Raw genomic sequence first — 17,963 nt, forward strand, 5'->3', positions numbered from 1 at the left:
AGATTGAATAAGATATTTCACAACTTCAGCTCGGCCATTAAATGCGGCATGGATAATTGGAGTCCAATCATCATTATCTCTTGCTTCTTTGTTTGCGCCTACTTCAACAAGGAATCTAACACCATTAATATGTCCATTGGATGATGCTTTCATGAGAGGAGTTGCTCCGTGATTACTCTTTGCTTCTTTATTGGCACCAACAGAGACAAGGAATTTAATTATTTCGATATGGTCATTCGAAGATGCAATAATTAGAGCTGTATATCCGTAATATCCTCTTGCTTCTTTGTTTGCTCCAAGAGAAACAAGATATTTAACAACTTCCAAATGACCATTTTCGGATGCCAATATAAGTGGTGTCAATCCATTTTGATTTGGAATTTCAATGTTACAGCCTTTTTCAACTAAATACTTAGCAAGTTTAACATTTCCTCTTGCGCATGCTTCATGAAGAAGGAATGAATCTTTGTTGCCTTTCTTTTTATTCAGCCATTCTTGCCATACTTTGTCCATCATTTCTATATCTCCTTGTTCACAAAATTCTTCAAGTAGTTTGTATGTCGAATCGAAATCTTCAACATTAATTTTTTCATCGAGTTTTATTAAACCATCGTTTGAATTTTGTTCGGTCAAATTTTTGGTATTATCGGTTTCTTTTTCTTTGATTTCATTCTTTAGTTTACTGTTTTCTTCTTTAATTTGAGCAATACTTTCATCTTTATCTCTGAGTTCTTTCTTTAATTTCTCTAATTCTTCCATTATCTTTGAGAAGTTTGAATCTTTTTCTTTGACAACAATTGTAACTGGTTCCGGAATTTGAGGTTTATTATTATCTCTTTCTTCGATTTCTTTCTTTAATCTCTCATTTTCTTCCATTAATTTGGCATATTTTATGTCTTGTTCTGAAGTTTCTTCTGTTCTCATTTCTGTTAAAGCTTTTTCGAAATTCATTTCTCTTTCTTGAATACCTTTCTTTAATCTTTCGTTTTCTTCCATCAATATGGCCATTTTCATTTCACGTTCTTTGTTTTCTTTTGATTTCATTTCTGCTAGCATTCTTGCAAAGTTTGCTTCTCTTTCTTCCATCTCCTTCTTTAATCTATTGTTTTCTTCAATAATTCTTGCAATTTCTGGATCAATTTCGTTAACTTTTTCTGGTTTAGGAGAGTCATTTTCATTTTCTACAATTTCATTTGGTTTGGTATTTTCTTCCTTGTTAGGAGAACTTATCTCATTTGGTTTAGCATTCTCTTCCTTGTTAGGAGAACTTATTTCTTTTGGCTTGGAATTCTCTTCCTTGTTAGGAGAGTTTGTTTCTTTTGGTTTAGTGTTTTCTTCCTTTTTAGGAGAGTTTGTTTCTTTTTGTTTGGAATTCTTATTAGTTTTAGGAGAACCAATTTCTTTTGGCTTGGAATTCTCATCCTTTTTAGAGGAATTTGTTTCTTTTGGTTTTGAATTTTCTTCATTTTTAGGAAGATTCATTACATTTACTGTTGTTTCAATTGGCATGTTATTTAATGGGATTTGATCATTATAATTATCTTTTTCAATTCTTTCTTTCATTAAATTATCAATTTCCTTCTTTAGTCTTTCATTTTCTTCCATCATCTTTGCAAAATTAAGGCCATTTTCTCTGATTTCTCTCTTTAGTTTATTATTTTCTTCCATCATTTCATCAAATCTGGAACGATTATCACTTAATAATCTCTTTAATTCTTTGTTTTCATCTGTAAGCTGAGAAATACGTGTATCCTTTCCTTTGATTGATTCCTTTAATTTATCACGTTCCTCTGTTATTTTAACAATCAAAAGACCTTTTTCATCAATTTCCACTAAAAGTCTTTGAATTTGTTTCTTCAAAGATTCGTTCTCCTTCTTTAAGTTAATGTTTTCTTGTATAATTCTGTCATAGTTTTCTTCCACCTCTCTTTGTTGTTTCTTCAATTCAATAATTTCTGTTTTGAAGCCGTTGTTCTCTTTGATTAAATCATTGGTTTCTTTCTTAAGGTCATTGATTTCTTTCAGCATTCTAGTTCTTTCGTTCTTCAAATTATTGCTTTCAATCTTCAAAGTATGGCATTCCTTCTTTAGATCATTGATTTCTTTCTTAAATCTATCATTTTCTTCCTTTAAATCATGATTAGTTTTCTTCAAATTGTTGATTTCTATATTTGATTTCTCATTTTCTTCCTTTAAAACTCCACAGCCGTTCTTTAGAGCATCGTTTTCTTTCTTTAATCTGTCGTTTTCTTCCTTCAATTCATCGTTTTCTTTCTTCAATCCATCATTTGTTTTCTTCAATTCACTGTTTTCTTTCTTTAATTTATTATTTTCTTTCATGATTTCACGAACCAAATTAGCATATCTTTTGAGTTCTTTATTTGTTAGATATAAAATTTTAATAATACCATCAACAAATTCGATTTTTGTATATTTTTTCGTAGATTCGAGAATTGAGATGGATTCATCAATGCTATTAATCATAACATTAGCATATCGAGTGTATCTATATATTTTGTCTGCATTAATTGAAGATGCAAACTGTTTCATTAGGGTGGTGAAGTCTTGTGTATTTAAATTTGTTAATTTCATGATTTTTACTATATCTTCAACTGCGAATGTATCAAATATATTATTTTCGGCTGTGTATTCCATAATATGAGATGCTATATATTCATAATTTTGAACTAGTTCAGTTTCCATATAAAAGAATAATGAAAAAAATGAATAGTGGAAAAAAATTTTAAAAATGCGACTCTGCACACAAAATTCATCACACAAAATTTTTAAAATAAAAAGATGCTTAAATCTTTCCTCAGAGCAAGTCTTATTGAAGATCTATTTAGTTCAAAATTGTTTTAAATTTTAGTGTGATTTTCTCTCAATTTCATTACAATACTTGATTTTTAAAGAATTAAAATCAGTACTAAAAATAATGCATTTAAACAGCTTGTAGTTGAATTTTTTCAAGTAAAATCAAAATCATTTGATTCATTCAAAGCAATATCTGAGTGAGACTTTGAAAAATGTGATTTCATTTGATGGATAGATGAAACTAAGATTTGCTTTGTGTCATAGAATAGCAAACAGTGCTTGAACTTTGAATGATTGTGGTATAGTATTGTTTGTTATTCTTGAACATATAACGAATGATTCATTTCCAAGTTTGTTTAAGTAGCTGGGAAGAGTTTGTTTGAATTTTATATAGACGTTTTTCTTCAACCTGAGAATACACTGCATCCAATAGTTGTTTGTGGTCACAGAAAACCATAATTTGAAAAAACCTCCTTCAAGTCTGCAAAAATGCTTTTGCAAGAAGCAATTTTTGAAAAGAAGTAAAAAAAATGAGAACATACTGTCTTAAAATGTAGCAAGTGCTACATTTTGGAGAAGTGTATAATCTTAGAAACTTTTGTTAGTTAGTGAGGAGTTTGAACAAAGAGAAACTTAGAAAGCCTTATTAGTGTATGGATATTACGTTGCTGTTAAAATATATACACACATAGATGGCCAAGCATTCTTTGATTTCAATATTTCTAAGTTCAATGAGTGTAGAAGAATGATAATCTGAAAATCAGTCGGGAATAGTAATAATTCATTGACCAATATCATTTGCAAATATTTCTATCAGGTGCTATGTGAATATAATCGATTTCTATTGCCAGATTTTTGATATGTTTCAATTGTATGAATAAATAGGCTTTGACAAAAGTTCAAAAAAAAAAGGTAGTGGGGCTTCCAGGCGCGTTGCGCCCTCTAGCCCTGAAGATGTTTTTCCCAAGACCCAAGAGGAGGACCGAACTCCAGCCGACCAGCCGGTGACTTTTTGGTAGAGCACTCAAAATAGTATAACTTTGTCCGGACAAGTAAGGGTCTATCGTCGCTACAGGAAAAGTTACAGGCGTTCCAAGGAAGTATACTTTGAGAAGCCTTTTCCCCCTTATAGAATGAGATAGGACGGTTATTTTACAAAACTGACAACACTTTGACTGAGTAGTTTTTTGTGCTGAACAAAAAGTGTCATATAAACATCTGTCAAAAACCGTTTTTTACTTCACTTAAAATGCCACGTAAGCTACGTAAGAATATACGTAAGAGGAAGGGAGCATTGAAACATCCAATAGTAAAACTGACACCACAACAACAGTTGCAACAACAAATGATGAATGACCCCACTATGTTGCAACAAATGTCAAGCAACCCTATGCTTTTAAACCGAGTTATTGGTGCACAGAGTGGAGGTTTAAGAGCGGCACTTTTAGCGAAAATGGCAGGCTATGGTGGAGCTGCAGACGGAACAGCTTATAACCCTCAAAGTCAAATGAATTTGAGTTCACTCAAAAATCAAATAACAGATGTCAAAAAGTCAAACATAGACATACAGAAACAAATAAGTGAAAACGAAAAGAAACTAGAATATGACAGACACACAAAGAAACTCAATGAGTTAAACGTAGAGAAAAAGAAGAAAGAAGAACAACTGAAAGAACTAAGTACAGAGGAATATGCGAAAAAAGTGTCAGAAAAAGCAGCAGAAGTAGCAAAAATGGAACAAGATGTTATAAATTTGAAAAACCATACTACTCAATATAAAGTACTGAAAGATGAAGAAATAAAACAAAAAGCCCTGAAGACATATATGGATAGCGATGAGTATAAAAAAGAAGTTGAAGCAAATGTAAAGGCAGAAAAACTTTTACAGTTGCAAAACCAAACCGTACAGTATGAAAACTTAGCACAAGAAAGTAAAAATAACGACGCAGCCATGCAAAAGGCAATGAAAAGCGCAGAATATATAAAAGCTAATAATGACTGGTTAGATGCCCAAGCCAACGCTAAAGCAGCCCAACTTATAGGGTCAATAAGGACAAAAATACAAGCGGATGAAGACAGTTCAAATGAAGCTTTAATGAATGCTGACTTTAAGAATGCCTTCGAAGCTCTTCATAGTAAGGTGAAACTAGTGAACGACTTCTCATCTGGAAAGAAACTGAAGTCTGAAGGTTTCGACAAAGAGTTAAGAGAAGTAGCACAAAATATGACGAAAATAACAGATGCAGCAACGAGACAGGCAGTTCAAAGTGCCTATGACGCCGTTAGAGCAGCTGTTGTGGAAAGTCAAGAAAAAGAGTTACAACAGACCAAAACAGACCTAGTAAATGCTTTCTTAAGAACGAAAAGTCAGGTAGGACATTATGCTGCAGATGGAACATATGTGCCAGCTGGTGGAACTTATATACCACCAAACCCTCCAAGAGAAGCACCTGCACCAGGACTACCTAAAACATTTACATCGTCACATGGACACAGACACAGGCATGCACCAAAACCAACACAACAACCAACAGTTCAAAATCCAGCACCACAACAACAACCAAAACCAACAGTTCAAAATCCAGCACAGCAACCAACAGTTCAAAACCCTGCACAGCAACCAACAGTTCAAAATCCAGCACCACAACAACAACCAACACAGCAACCACAACCAACACAGCAACCAACAGTTCAAAACCCTGCACAGCAACCAACAGTTCAAAACCCTGCACAACAACAACCACAAACAGAGCAAGGACATAAAAGAAGTAGAGAAAAAGGAAACCAAGAATTCTTAAAAATGCTTAAGGAAGATTATGGTTACCCAGATACTCTTGACTTTAGTGACAGATATAAAGAAGCTATTAGAAAGTTCAAGGAAGGAAATACTGACCCGAACCTATTTAGCTTTATGGTTCAGCACCAAATGGGATATAATCTCAAACCTGGAAAATACAAGCTCGCTAAGGGATATGATTTAATAGCATATCATCCAAATGACATGAATGAATTTACTCCGAGATATTTGGTGTCAGAGCTAAATGATAATTCAACTCTCTTCATGAAACGCGTAAAAAATAGAGACGGAACGAAAGAAGAAAGGTTTATGAGTCCGGATGACTTAGATAGGGAACTTTTTAAAAACGGTCTCGGAATATATGAAATGCCAGCAGATGAGGTACAAGAAACTCCACAGGAAGAAGTTCAGATACAACCAGACATGGAAGAAATAGTTCAGCAACAACAGCTAGAAGAGCCTGAAGGAAACGAACAAGTCCCTCCTTTGGAAACTAACTTCACAGAACTAGATGAAGATTTGGAACAGCCGAAAAATCTTGACCCTCAACAAGTGTATGCGGAGAATATGGAATCTTTCCAAGAGTCTAAGAAAAATTCGGCTGACATAGTAGAAGAATATCGAAAAATGTTCGCCGACATACAAAAGACTCCAACATCAGATGAAAATATTCAGCATAGAATGGAAGTACTGAAAGATAATGTACGCAAATACAATAATCCTTTTTACTTACGACCATATAACGTTCAATCTTTGGCTGAACTCGGTGAAAATAAAAGGTTAAATTTCAACAAAACATATAGAAATGAAACATTGTTTAAAGTTCATTCAGAACCTAACCAATATGGAAACAAACCTACTTTTGTTTCTGCAGACTATGGAACTACAATGAGATGGGTTCATAAAGCTAATCCGGATAGGTGGTTCATAAACTTACAACCTCAATTCCAAGAAGTTGTAGACGCAATGGAAGTGAATGGTGAACCAGATATAGCTGGTATTTTCAGCGCGGCTTTAATGCCATTGAAAGATATGAAACATGCAGATATTTTGGACCGGTATGAAATGAACATGGCTGATGGAAATATAACACCTGACGTTCTAGAACATTTATCTCAAAGAACTACACAGAACCATAGAGATGGTATATTTGGTGAAGAGTTTAGAAAGAAAGTTAGGGAGAGAGAAGGAAGAGAACCTATTGTACATGACCTTGCAAACGAAAGTTTGCAAAATGTCATAAAAACTTACTTTGCAGACAATGAACCGAGAATGGATGAATATTTAAGAAAACTCAAATGGACAGTACCAAATGAAATGTTAGTATTGAAAAACATGTTCCATGACAAAATAAAACCAACTACAGAAATAAATGACGCAAGACTGAAACATTGGGTAAAAGCTTTCCCATTCACAAAAGATATTATTGGTTACATGGAAAGAAAACCAGAATGGCTACAAAAACATATATTTGGAAACGAGCTTATTCCATATGGACAAGCTCTGTTTGAAGAGCTTGAATCGGAAACTCAGGAAAGAGTCATGCAAACAATACGCGAAGACTCAAATACAAACTATGACAAAATCTTTCTAGGATATAGGTTACCTAAGATGGGCGACCAGAGCCCAAAGGCAAAAAGGACATGGGAAATTTACAACATACTAGGTGAACATGAGGCAAAGATGCAACAACTTGAAGCAGAGGGCAAGTTACCAAAAGCGACACCAAAGAAGAAGAGAAGAGTAGAACAAAGTGAAAGTAGTGAAGAAGTAACTTCATCTAGTGAAAGTAGTGGCAATGAAGGAAAAAGAAGAGTTAAAAACTCAGTCAGGAAGAAAGTAAAGCTTGGTCCGAGTGGGTTCTATTATGACACATAAATCCAACTATTCTATATTTTTACCCATATGAAATGTACGCCGCTCAGAATATAACGCCAACAGTTTTGGATGCCATGAACGGAAATGTTTCCGAATGGTATAACGAATGCGACAATGCCATTAGAAGGTCAGAAATAGTTCCTGGAACTTACGAATATACAACTGCTGTTTCTTATGGAAACGTAGGTGAGTTTGGAGAAGGTTCTTCAACAACAGTAGATATTGCTTGCGACAGGTTTCATATTATTTCTATTGACAACTCATTCTTATACGTGGAACAAGACATTGAAATAAAACCTTCTGCCAAGTTGTCTGACAAGAAAGGTTGCAATGGAATTTTCTATGTCGGATACCAATATGCTCCAGAAGTTTTCATGGGATATAAGATATATTCTAACTCTGACTTAGTTCAAACAGTAACATGGGCAAACTATGAATGGTTCGCTTTGAGAAACTCAGTACAACCACAAGCTAGAGAACAAACAGACCAGTATGCGACTATTGAGAAAATAAGAAGACTTGACCCTAACGTTCCAGGAGTTTATGTTGACCTTTCTGGACAAACTGCAGCAGCAGTAACCAAAGTAAAACTGAAACTTAGAGTTTCTTTGTCATCTTTCCTCATCTTCAGGTTTTTAAGATACTTGCCAAACTGGGCAGGAAAAATTTCTATCGAACTTACTCCAAGCAAAAATAACTTAGTCATTGCACCAACACAAGACCCATTCACTCTTACAGACGTAAAGGGAACAAATAAAACGTCATTCGCCGAATTTTGCAAAGACAAAGTTGACTTAGACTTTGGTTTCTCAAACCTCAACACTGAAGTAAACTATTATTTCAATGCTGCTGGAGATGCTTGGGACCCAGTTAAGTTCACATGCGAACAGTTTGAATGCAAGAGAATAGAAAGCAGACTTGCCGTTTATATGTTGGACCCAGATATTTCAAATGCTTTAGCTGCCAAATATATTGCAGTTCCACTTATGTTCCCTATACACCAAATATCTGTCAAAGACTTTGCAGGTGAAGTTGGAAACCAAAGTGCTGACCCAGGTGCAAGAACAGATATTGCTTTAACAACTGCAATGAAACATGCAGATACTATGTTTGTACTGTTCAGACGAACTATAAATGACTATTCTTGTTTCTACAACCCCGGTATTAAATATCATATAAACATAGATGGCAAATATTATCCAAGAGAAGAATATTCTACAGTTGAGGATATGAGGTCATACAACTTGACATTAGATGCTATGAACTTTAACAACAACTTCACAACAACCATTAACCCTGAAATGCAAAGTTCTATTATGCCATATGTGAAAGTATGGACTCATACAGGAGGTCAAAAAACTCAATATACAAATGGAGACCGTTCAAACTTTTGGCTTGGCATTCCATTTGCTGACTCAGAAGACTTTATGGGTGGTATTTCAACTGTTGGTACTGTACAAATACAATATACTGGTGACAGAGACGGTCCAGATGAATTGAAAACAAAGAAGTTTACAAAACCAATAGCACTTTTCACGGAAGATGCTCTTTTGAAGATTCGTTCGATGAAACCTGCTGGGGCTCCTCAGATTGGCATAACGACAGCTTCCATCGAGCAGATTTTGGCAGCAGGTCAGTAAGTTGTTCTTGAACTGACTTTTCTCCGTCAAATATTGACAGTACGCCAGTTTTGACATAATATTGTATTATAAACTTTCCTTTAGTAATATCGGTCAGTTTTGAAGTTATATTTTTGTCTGCTTCAAGAACTTTCACCATTTCAGTTATACCAACTTTCTTTGCTTTATGAAAATATTTAGGTTCAGCAAAGACTGCTATTCTATAACATTTTCCATTGTTTGTGTAAAGAACTATTCTGTCAATGTATTTGTATTGTTTGTGAGTATAAACTTTGTTCTGCTTCAATTCAATAAGATATCCGAATACGTCCATCTTTTTATTCTAAGTAAAATGTCATTTCCGAAAAATAGAAGCGTAAGTGTTTCAAAAGGTTTAATGGCGGTGGCAGATGTGAAGTTAAATTCACCAACTCAAACAAACAGTCAAAGTGTTGTTGTCAATGTCAAAGACAGAGATGTTGAATTGGGGAAACCATACGAAGACGAAGATGGTATAACAATTGTTCCTGTAAAAGAACCAACATATCCTGAAGTTAGCAGAGACTTAAGTTCTGTTGCAGATATTCGAAATGACTACCAACAACTGAAAGACAAACTTCAAACTCAGGAGAAGATTTGTCAAGCTTTAAGTATAATGTTAAACTTGGTCGAACACAACCCTGTAAAAGTGAACTCATATGTCATTGCACCTCATGAAGTTTTGAAAGAACTATTGAAACTTTTGACAGAGGCAGACGATATAAACATCAAAGAAATAGAACCCGACATTAGTTGCTGTGGTGTTTCATATAATGCCATTGACAAGATATACGTTATGAAAGGAGGTGAAACGTTGAACTTAAAATATAGTTTCCCAGACGTTATAAAAATATTTGACGACCACAACATTTCATTAAAATTTATTTGCTAAGTAAATGGCAGAAGACATAATGGTTTATACTATTACGACTAAAAACCCTGAGTCATATAATTCTATAACAACAAACTTACAAAGTCCTCAAGGACGATATTGTAAACTAACCTTAAACACAATGACGACTAAAGCCTGTTTTGCTCTTTTGACACCAGAAGACTTTATTGTTGTGAATGGTAAAAAATACTCCTTTGAAGATACTTACTCAGATATACCACCAACAGGTTTTGTTGACTTATTTAATACTTTAAGTACGGGTGTAACATGTGCTGCAACTAGAGCAGGTTTCATTATGTTTGGATGTCCGACTGAGTTTACTATAAACGATATGAGCTATAATACAAAACTTATTTCTGGTTTTTACTACCAACAGTTTCCCATAACAGGAAAAGGTGTCATACAAGGAATGTCTATTCCATTGACATTAAGCACACCAATCTTATATATTGTTTCAAACTTAGGTTCAAAGTGTTATTCGAATGTCGACAGAAACTATTATGACCAAAAGATACTTATGCGTATAAACAATACTTTCTCTGCTGGTTTGCCTATTGTTCATTCGAATGCAGAATTTTCAACCTTAGTGAACTCAAACACTTTGGCAAGTATAACGTTGACATTAGTTGACGCAAACTTTGTTCCTGTAAAACTTTTATGTCCTATGTATTTGTCAATGACGGCAGAAAGTTTCGAATTGGAAGATGCAACTGGTGAAAGTATTGTATTACAAGAACAACTTCAACAACAAATAGCTCAAGAACAACAAATGCAACAAATGGAACAACAAAGTCAAGAATAAAAAAAATATTATTTTTTTATTTTTATAAAAATGTACAGAATAGATGTTTCAGATTTTTATGACTTCCAAGCATTCAGAAATATGTGTCCATTTAGAGATTATAACAAAGCAGTCGAGAATTTGAAACGTTTAGTCATTTATGTTGACTCTGCCCCAGAATGTTATGTCATGAAAGAATGGGATGTTGTCTTTAACAAACCAAGAGCAACAATAGTGTCTGAACAAGAATGTAGACAGAAACTTAAGAAAATAAAAGTCGTACAAGTTGGAATGAAGATGTTAGATGCTTGGGATATCTTATTGTCAAAGTTAGAAGATTTTTCAGTTCGAGGTATAAAGTTCTATACACCTTCTCCAAACTTCTATTCTATCTTCACTGGATATAAATACGAACAAGTAGAATGGAAAGAAAATGTTATAGAAGCTTGGTTAGACCATGTCAAAGAAATTATATGCAATGGAAACGAAAAGGTTTATGAGTATATCTTATGTTGGTTTGCAAACATCTTACAACATCCAAGTGCTAAAAATGAAACTGCTCTCATTATAATTGGAAAACAAGGAACAGGTAAGAACACATTCTTTACAGATATTTTGTGCAAACTGTTAGAGGGCTATTCGAATCCGAATATGACAAACTTAGAAAACATCTGTGGCAAGTTTAACTCCTCAATAGAGAATATGAAACTTATAGTTTGCAATGAACTTCAAAGTATAGATACAACAAAAGTTTTGAACTCAGATGCTTTGAAGAGTCTTATAACAGACAAAGTTGGAGTTGTTGAAAGAAAGTATAAAGACCAAAGAGTTTGTGAAAATGTTGCAAACTTCATTATGGTTTCAAACAATGTTGTTCCGATGAAGTTAGAAAGTTCTGACAGAAGATATGTAGTTGTCAGAACGTCAGATTCTCATATGCAAGATACAGAATATTTTGACGACTTAGCAGAAACTTTGACATCTGACTTTTACAACCACTTGTTCTCATATTTCATGACATTAGATATTTCTAAGTTCAATCCAAGACAAATTCCACATACCGAAGAGAGACAAACATTGTTAGAAGCAAACAAGAGTGTATATGAACTGTTCATAGATGAAACTGACTTTGTGTCATTAGATGAAAGGTCATTGTACGATTCGTATAAACAATATTGTCAAGAATATGGTTATATGGCAGCTTCTAAACGAACATTCTTGGCAAATGTCAAAAGTCTTTTAGACGTACAGAATGGTGTATATACAAAGAAAATTTTTTCTGAGTAAATTTTAAAAAAAATATTTTTTATCCGATAGAAAAAGATGGCAAAATTCATCTCAGTAAATAAGTATATGACAGAAGTCAAAGATAAGTTAGCTCCATTCGCATATTTGAATGTTTACTTCTACAATTTTGAAAAGTCTACATTTGACAAAATTTGGAACATTGCACCAGTTAAGTTTGCTGTTGTTAGAAAAAGTGGTGCAACTTTTGAAGACTTAGACATAGAAGGTTTGTTAACAGTCAAAGAAAATTTTGACAGAAAGTTCTCAAAACTCGAAGAAGGTAAAGCATACAAACTTGTTATACCTTATGAACCAAAGAAAGCAGACGACTATGAATATTATGAGTCTAAGATAGTTGAAGTTCAAGGTAAGTTGGGTAAAAAGATTTTAGAGTCTAAGCCAGTGTTTACTCCTAAAGAGGAAGAGAACATTGACATTGACCCAGAAATGTTCTAAAAATAAAATTTTATTTTTACATGTCAAATTTCTTTTTCTCTGGAACTGGTTCAGGTTCTTTCTTCTCTTCTTCTACTTTCTTTTCTTTCTTTTCTCTCTTCTTCTTTTCTGGTGGAGTTATGTCAAATTTGGCGCAACCATATTTATGTAAAAGTTCTTTGTCCTTTAATAGCTCATCTATTCTGTTTTCTATTTCATCTTCAAGAACAGCGCATGTGTCTTCTTTGCATTCTAAGAACTTTTGTTGGACTTCATCTTTCCAATCGGCGTCATCTCTGTCAACAAGTCTGTCATTGACAAATTTTAAGACTGCTCTGCTTAATGTTTTATGGTTCTTGTCATATTCCCAGAAACAGAACTTTAGAACAAATTCACCTTTCTTGTTTACACTATGTAAGATTTTATGGTCGACAGATGTTTTGCTGTCAAAAAGCTTGTCTCGAATATAGATAGCGAAATCGCTAGACATTTTCTAAAAGATAAAAATTTTAATTTTTCTAAAAATATGTTAGAAAAAAGTTTGCTGACATTGACAAAAAATTTGAGAATGTTTTGAAGAAGAACAAGAAGAAATTAGAAAATGCTCAGATAAAACCTATACATGACAAGTTCTTATTTGCTCAGAATGGTATAACAGGTCTAATTGCACCACCTGGGTCGGGTAAGACTTTCACTTATCTTAAAATGGCTGCACAACAACAAGAACTAGATGAGAAGAACCCATTCTATGAGTTAGTTGTTATTTGTAGTACTTCTGGTCAATTTGACCAAACCGTCAATTCGTTCAAAGATATTATAAAGAAGTCTAAGTTAGTATGTATAAAGGATACTGAGTTGTTAGATTGGATAAAGAAGTACCAAAGAAGAGTTTTGAAGTATAATGCTATAAATGAGTATATAAATTCTAAGTTTAAAGACCCAAATGAGGAAATGCAGAGAATATTAGAGAAGAAACACTTCAGAAACAAACAGAAAGAGATAGAATACATTTCGAAGAAATTGCAATCTTACGATTGGAAGACTTACCCTCATAGATGTCTTCTTATTTTAGATGATTTCGCCTCTCATCCTTTGTTAAAGAATAGAGAACAAGACATGTGTCGAATTCTTAAGAAGCTCAGACACTTTAACATCTCAGTTGTCATTTGTGTACAGACAGCAAAGAGTTTAAGTAAGGATGTAAAGAGAATACTTACTGACATTATACTTTTCCCCGGATTGTCCGAAGACGATTTCATGGAACTTATGAAAGAGTCCATGGCAGGTAAGTTTGACAGACATGAACTATGGGAGAAGTATAAAGTCATACAAGACCCCCATACTTCTTTCAGAATTCATATCTACGCAAACAAAGTTCAAATTGTAAAAAGTCAATAAAAATAAATGGTTCATCTACCCTACTTGTTTGAAGTTGTCAAAATACTCTGTTATTTTTTCTTTCAGTAGCGGTAAGTCTTCTTTGAAGGTAAAAATTGTACAACCTTTCATATCATAGTGTGTTTGAGGTAACGTATCTTGAACTATTTGTTTCACATCTTCATTTGGGGTCATTGAAATCGGTAAGTTTTCACGATAGAACCAATTTCTGTCAGATTTGTAAATCTTAGCAAGGTCGTAAAAGCTTTTGTTGTTTCTTCTGACTAAATGCAACATAACCATATCTTTATCTTCTTCATTTTCCATCTCTTCAGTATAAATCATATACTTATAGTTCTTTTCCTTACCTTTTGGTACCGAACGTGGTATTCTTTTCTGAATGCTTTTGTCTTTTGCTTCAAGTTTGTTTTCCATCTCTTCACGTTCTTGTCTATGAATTTCGTCAAGAAGTCTGTAAATATACCAAGCATAACGAGGCGAAGCCCACATTGCAACAGCATTTACAAGAAGTCTATGTACATAATATCCTCTCAAACCGTTTGGCAATTTTTCACGATTTTCATAGAGTTTTGGCGACTGGGTTTTTTACCTACTCGCTGTTCTTCACTGTTTTCAGAAAAAAGTATGTCTCGCTGTGCTTCGCTCAAAAGTTCTTGTGTGCTTTGGTTCCTAAACCAGTCTTTAGGAAGCTTAGTATCTGGAGCAAAACATGCTGTCAAAATACTTTGCATTTGGTACATATCGTCTTTGACCGAACGAATGAGATGGAGTTGTTTGTTAAACTGTATGTACTCGTATTCTTCATTTATAGCTTCATGGACTATAACTGTTGTTGTGTTCTCTGATGTTGACATATCTGTCTTTACATACAAAATAAAAAAATTTGTTAGAAAAAAATTAGCGTTATTTTCTGACTTTCACAAAAGACCAAAAATAAACGCTTTACATGTATTTTTCAGCAACTTCGTCAAATAATTTTATAGCTTTATCTATCTCATCTACTTCAAACGTTTCTTTACCTTTTATGGGAGCACCATACATTTTCTCAAACTTTTCAAGTAGTTCTGTTTCTGCAGCTCTCATATCATTAACAAACACAACCTTGACTCTATTGACTGTACTGTCATATCTTTGAGTTATATTATATGTTCTTCCTATCTTATATCTCTTTGTATTGAAGTCCTTCGGTTTCTGAACGATGTAAAGTAAGCCTTCACTGCAACGTTCCGTATCGAATGAACCATATGTTATGAAGTTATATCCAACAACTGGGTCTAACCATAACAAAACTATTGGTATAAGACTTTTGTCTATAAGATATGCTGCAGTTCCATAGAATCTTACCGATATCATAAGCTCAGGATTTCTTGTCAAAATTTTCTGAGTAGAAGCATTTCTAACCCAGTGGTTTGTTTTCTTTTCAGATGGAGATATAATGTCTGACAAAGAATATTTGTTGTATTTCTTTGAGTATCTTACGTTTAAATCACCTATTCTAACCACTTTGGTGTCATTGTCTATCTTTCTAACTGTTTCAAACTCAATGTTTGACATATCTGTCTTTACATACAAAATAAAAAAATATTTTATAAAAAACTAACTTTATTTTTTCTATCTTAAGGAAATTCATGAAATTTGGTCATTTTTCAATAAAAATATATTTTAGGTGAAGCCCACATTGCAACAGCATTTACAAGAAGTCTATGTACATAATATCCTTTCAAACCAGGAGCCAAATTCTTGCGATTTTCGTACGGAATCTCTTCTCTCGGTTTTCCGAGGGAAGCAAGCATATGAGGAAATTCATGATTTTTGTGCTGAATTCAATAAAAATATATTTTAGGTGAAGAGGTGAGATTTCACCTGTTTTTTCACCTAATTTTCGCCTCTTTTTTCACAAGCGTTTTACATGGTAAACGTTATTTTTTAAATTTTGTGAAAACTCAACGGTTTGACACATACCCTAAAAATTATTTTACTCAGAATTTTGTTGCTGAATTCAATAAAAATATATTTTAGGTGAAGAGGTGAGATTTCACCTCTTTTTTCACCTAATTTTTCACCCCAGTTATTTTATAAGCGTTTTACATGAATTGTACGATGTATATTTGAAATCCTAAACAGTTTCGTAGCTTCTATTTCTTCTTTTAGTACATCGAATGTTTTAACAATGCCGAAAGTTTCTTTATACTTCTTCTTGACATCAGATAGAAGGAAATCGTCAGCAGTTGGATAGTTTTTGTTCAGAAATTCTAACATGTTCATTTTATCTTCTACCGGCTTCTCTGCTTCTTTCTTTAAGTCTGCATAGTCGTTTCTCATACGTTCTATCTCTTTGACGGAGTAGTTATATTTCCTAATTGCTGCTTTACATTTAGAACATTGCGGGTTCATTTTTGCGTTATATTCTGAAACCTTACCTGCTAAAACAACCAAGGCGTCAATGGTTTTCTTTAAATCTGAAGCAGTTGGTTTTATCTGTTCATTCCATACCTTACCTCTTCTGTCTTTATCTCTTATCTGCCATACACATTTTGCAGCTAATGAAACAAAGTTGTCGTATGTCTTAAACTCCCCAGATTTATATATGTCAGAGATGTTCTTATATACCATGTCGCAATCTTTGTCCATAACTTTATGGTTGCAATGAAAACCAAGGAATTCATAATTTACCTTTCGTATGAACTTCTTTATTTCTACTGAGTCAGTTGGTTTCACTTCAATTTCATCGAATTCAGGAATAGTTAGTTTTTGCTGCTGAATTTCAGGTAGTTTAGGCAAATGGTCGATGAGGTCCTCCATTTCATAAAGATACTGTTCATTTGTTTCATCTTTCGCACTACAGTCTAAATTACTTGTTAAAAGTTCCTGCTTTATTCTTTGTATTTCTGTTTCGAAAGTAAATGAAGAAGGAATGAAGCTTTTCATTTCTACTAACATAGATGTTGGATTCATGACTAACGAGTTTGGTGCTGTAGTTGTTTGAATTGTTGTTGTGCCGATTGTTGACATTTCTGTTCTTTTATACAAAATAAAAAAATAAATAAAAATAAAACTAACTTTATTTTTTCTATCTTAAGGAAATTCATGAAAATTCAAGAGGGTGAAAAAACAGGTGAAATCTCACCTCTTCACCTAAAATATATTTTTGCTGAATTCAGCAACAAAATGAACGAGGTCAGGATGTATGTAAATACCTTTGAATTCATTCATAACACCCTTAGTAAGCTCATAAAATGCTTGTTTTGAGGTCGAGCCACTTTTGGCTCCACCGTATTCTTTCAACCAAAACTCAAGAATTTCCTGCATGAATTTTGTATAAAAAGCAACCGTCTGAATTCAGACTGTTGCTATATTCTTCACAAAATGCCTTATAATACTCTTCCCAGGACTTATTTTCCAACAACTTTCTAAAGTCTTTCCTAAACTGACTGACTGACTGACGGCACAAAGTGGCTTAACGAAAACATTAATATATAAAATTCATGAAAATTCAAGAGGGTGAAAAAACAGGTGAAATCTCACCTCTTCACCTATATTATATTTTTTGGTCCGGGAACAACTTTCTCTCAATTGGAGCTGTAGCATACTCTTTGCGTAAGTGGTTCAGACCTTCTTCGAAGTCTTGGTCTCTCTTGGACTGAGATTGGAATTGGAATTGTTGGGGTGGAGCTTGCTGGAACAACCAAGGGTTGGGGAAGTAAGGCATAGGCTGAGGAGGGTAGTTCGGGAAGCCTTGTGGTGGGTAGTAACCTTGAGGTGAAAATTGGTAGTAATTCGGAGGTACTTGCTGGAACTGAGGAGACTGTTGTGGTTCTTTAGGTTCCTCTGGTTTGGGAATGGACTCGGTTGGTGGGACGTCGGACATTGTTCTGAAACAGTACAAGTATTGTTCTGAAGCAGTACAAGTATTGTTCTGAAACAGTACAAATATTGTTCTGAAGCAGTGCAAGTCTTGTTCTGAAGCAGTACAAATATTGTTCTGAAACAGTACAAGTATTGTTCTGAAACAGTACAAGTATT

General features: G+C 33.9%; 10 protein-coding genes and 1 pseudogene across 11 annotated transcripts, besides 1 other annotated feature; 6 read left to right on the forward strand and 5 right to left on the reverse strand.

Moving 5' to 3' along the window:
- Positions 1 to 6,442: 6,442 nt before the first annotated feature.
- Positions 6,443 to 17,963: part of a mobile genetic element that runs on past the window's edge.
- On the forward strand, positions 7,522 to 9,129 carry TVAGG3_0819580 (protein of unknown function, DUF4106 family; the record flags this gene model as incomplete). Its single annotated transcript, XM_051247969.1, has 1 exon — positions 7,522 to 9,129. The coding sequence occupies one exon, from the start codon at positions 7,522 to 7,524 to the stop codon at positions 9,127 to 9,129; it is 1,608 nt and encodes a 535-aa protein (XP_051083444.1).
- Positions 9,506 to 10,039, forward strand: TVAGG3_0819590 (protein of unknown function, DUF4106 family; the record flags this gene model as incomplete). Its single annotated transcript, XM_051247970.1, has 1 exon — positions 9,506 to 10,039. One exon carries the CDS (start codon positions 9,506 to 9,508, stop codon positions 10,037 to 10,039), a length of 534 nt encoding a protein of 177 aa, XP_051083445.1.
- TVAGG3_0819600 (uncharacterized protein) lies at positions 10,044 to 10,841 on the forward strand (the record flags this gene model as incomplete). The annotated part of the gene is made up of 1 exon (XM_051247971.1): positions 10,044 to 10,841. The coding sequence occupies one exon, from the start codon at positions 10,044 to 10,046 to the stop codon at positions 10,839 to 10,841; it is 798 nt and encodes a 265-aa protein (XP_051083446.1).
- TVAGG3_0819610 (uncharacterized protein) lies at positions 10,872 to 12,107 on the forward strand (the record flags this gene model as incomplete). Its single annotated transcript, XM_051247972.1, has 1 exon — positions 10,872 to 12,107. One exon carries the CDS (start codon positions 10,872 to 10,874, stop codon positions 12,105 to 12,107), a length of 1,236 nt encoding a protein of 411 aa, XP_051083447.1.
- Positions 12,174 to 12,563, forward strand: TVAGG3_0819620 (protein of unknown function, DUF4108 family; the record flags this gene model as incomplete). The annotated part of the gene is made up of 1 exon (XM_001303083.1): positions 12,174 to 12,563. One exon carries the CDS (start codon positions 12,174 to 12,176, stop codon positions 12,561 to 12,563), a length of 390 nt encoding a protein of 129 aa, XP_001303084.1.
- Positions 12,580 to 13,032, reverse strand: TVAGG3_0819630 (uncharacterized protein; the record flags this gene model as incomplete). The annotated part of the gene is made up of 1 exon (XM_001303082.1): positions 12,580 to 13,032. One exon carries the CDS (start codon positions 13,030 to 13,032, stop codon positions 12,580 to 12,582), a length of 453 nt encoding a protein of 150 aa, XP_001303083.1.
- TVAGG3_0819640 lies at positions 13,379 to 13,940 on the forward strand (annotated as a pseudogene). The gene has a single exon. A coding segment is annotated over exon 1 (562 nt).
- Positions 14,471 to 14,794, reverse strand: TVAGG3_0819650 (KilA, N-terminal/APSES-type HTH, DNA-binding family; the record flags this gene model as incomplete). The annotated part of the gene is made up of 1 exon (XM_051247973.1): positions 14,471 to 14,794. The coding sequence occupies one exon, from the start codon at positions 14,792 to 14,794 to the stop codon at positions 14,471 to 14,473; it is 324 nt and encodes a 107-aa protein (XP_051083448.1).
- TVAGG3_0819660 (organellar and viral DNA polymerase type B) lies at positions 14,883 to 15,293 on the reverse strand (the record flags this gene model as incomplete). Its single annotated transcript, XM_001303080.1, has 1 exon — positions 14,883 to 15,293. One exon carries the CDS (start codon positions 15,291 to 15,293, stop codon positions 14,883 to 14,885), a length of 411 nt encoding a protein of 136 aa, XP_001303081.1.
- TVAGG3_0819670 (organellar and viral DNA polymerase type B) lies at positions 16,014 to 16,571 on the reverse strand (the record flags this gene model as incomplete). Its single annotated transcript, XM_051247974.1, has 1 exon — positions 16,014 to 16,571. One exon carries the CDS (start codon positions 16,569 to 16,571, stop codon positions 16,014 to 16,016), a length of 558 nt encoding a protein of 185 aa, XP_051083449.1.
- Positions 17,479 to 17,808, reverse strand: TVAGG3_0819680 (uncharacterized protein; the record flags this gene model as incomplete). The annotated part of the gene is made up of 1 exon (XM_051247975.1): positions 17,479 to 17,808. The coding sequence occupies one exon, from the start codon at positions 17,806 to 17,808 to the stop codon at positions 17,479 to 17,481; it is 330 nt and encodes a 109-aa protein (XP_051083450.1).

Source organism: Trichomonas vaginalis, chromosome VI (assembly GCF_026262505.1).
Source record: "Trichomonas vaginalis G3 chromosome VI, whole genome shotgun sequence".
NCBI lineage: Eukaryota > Parabasalia > Trichomonadida > Trichomonadidae > Trichomonas > Trichomonas vaginalis.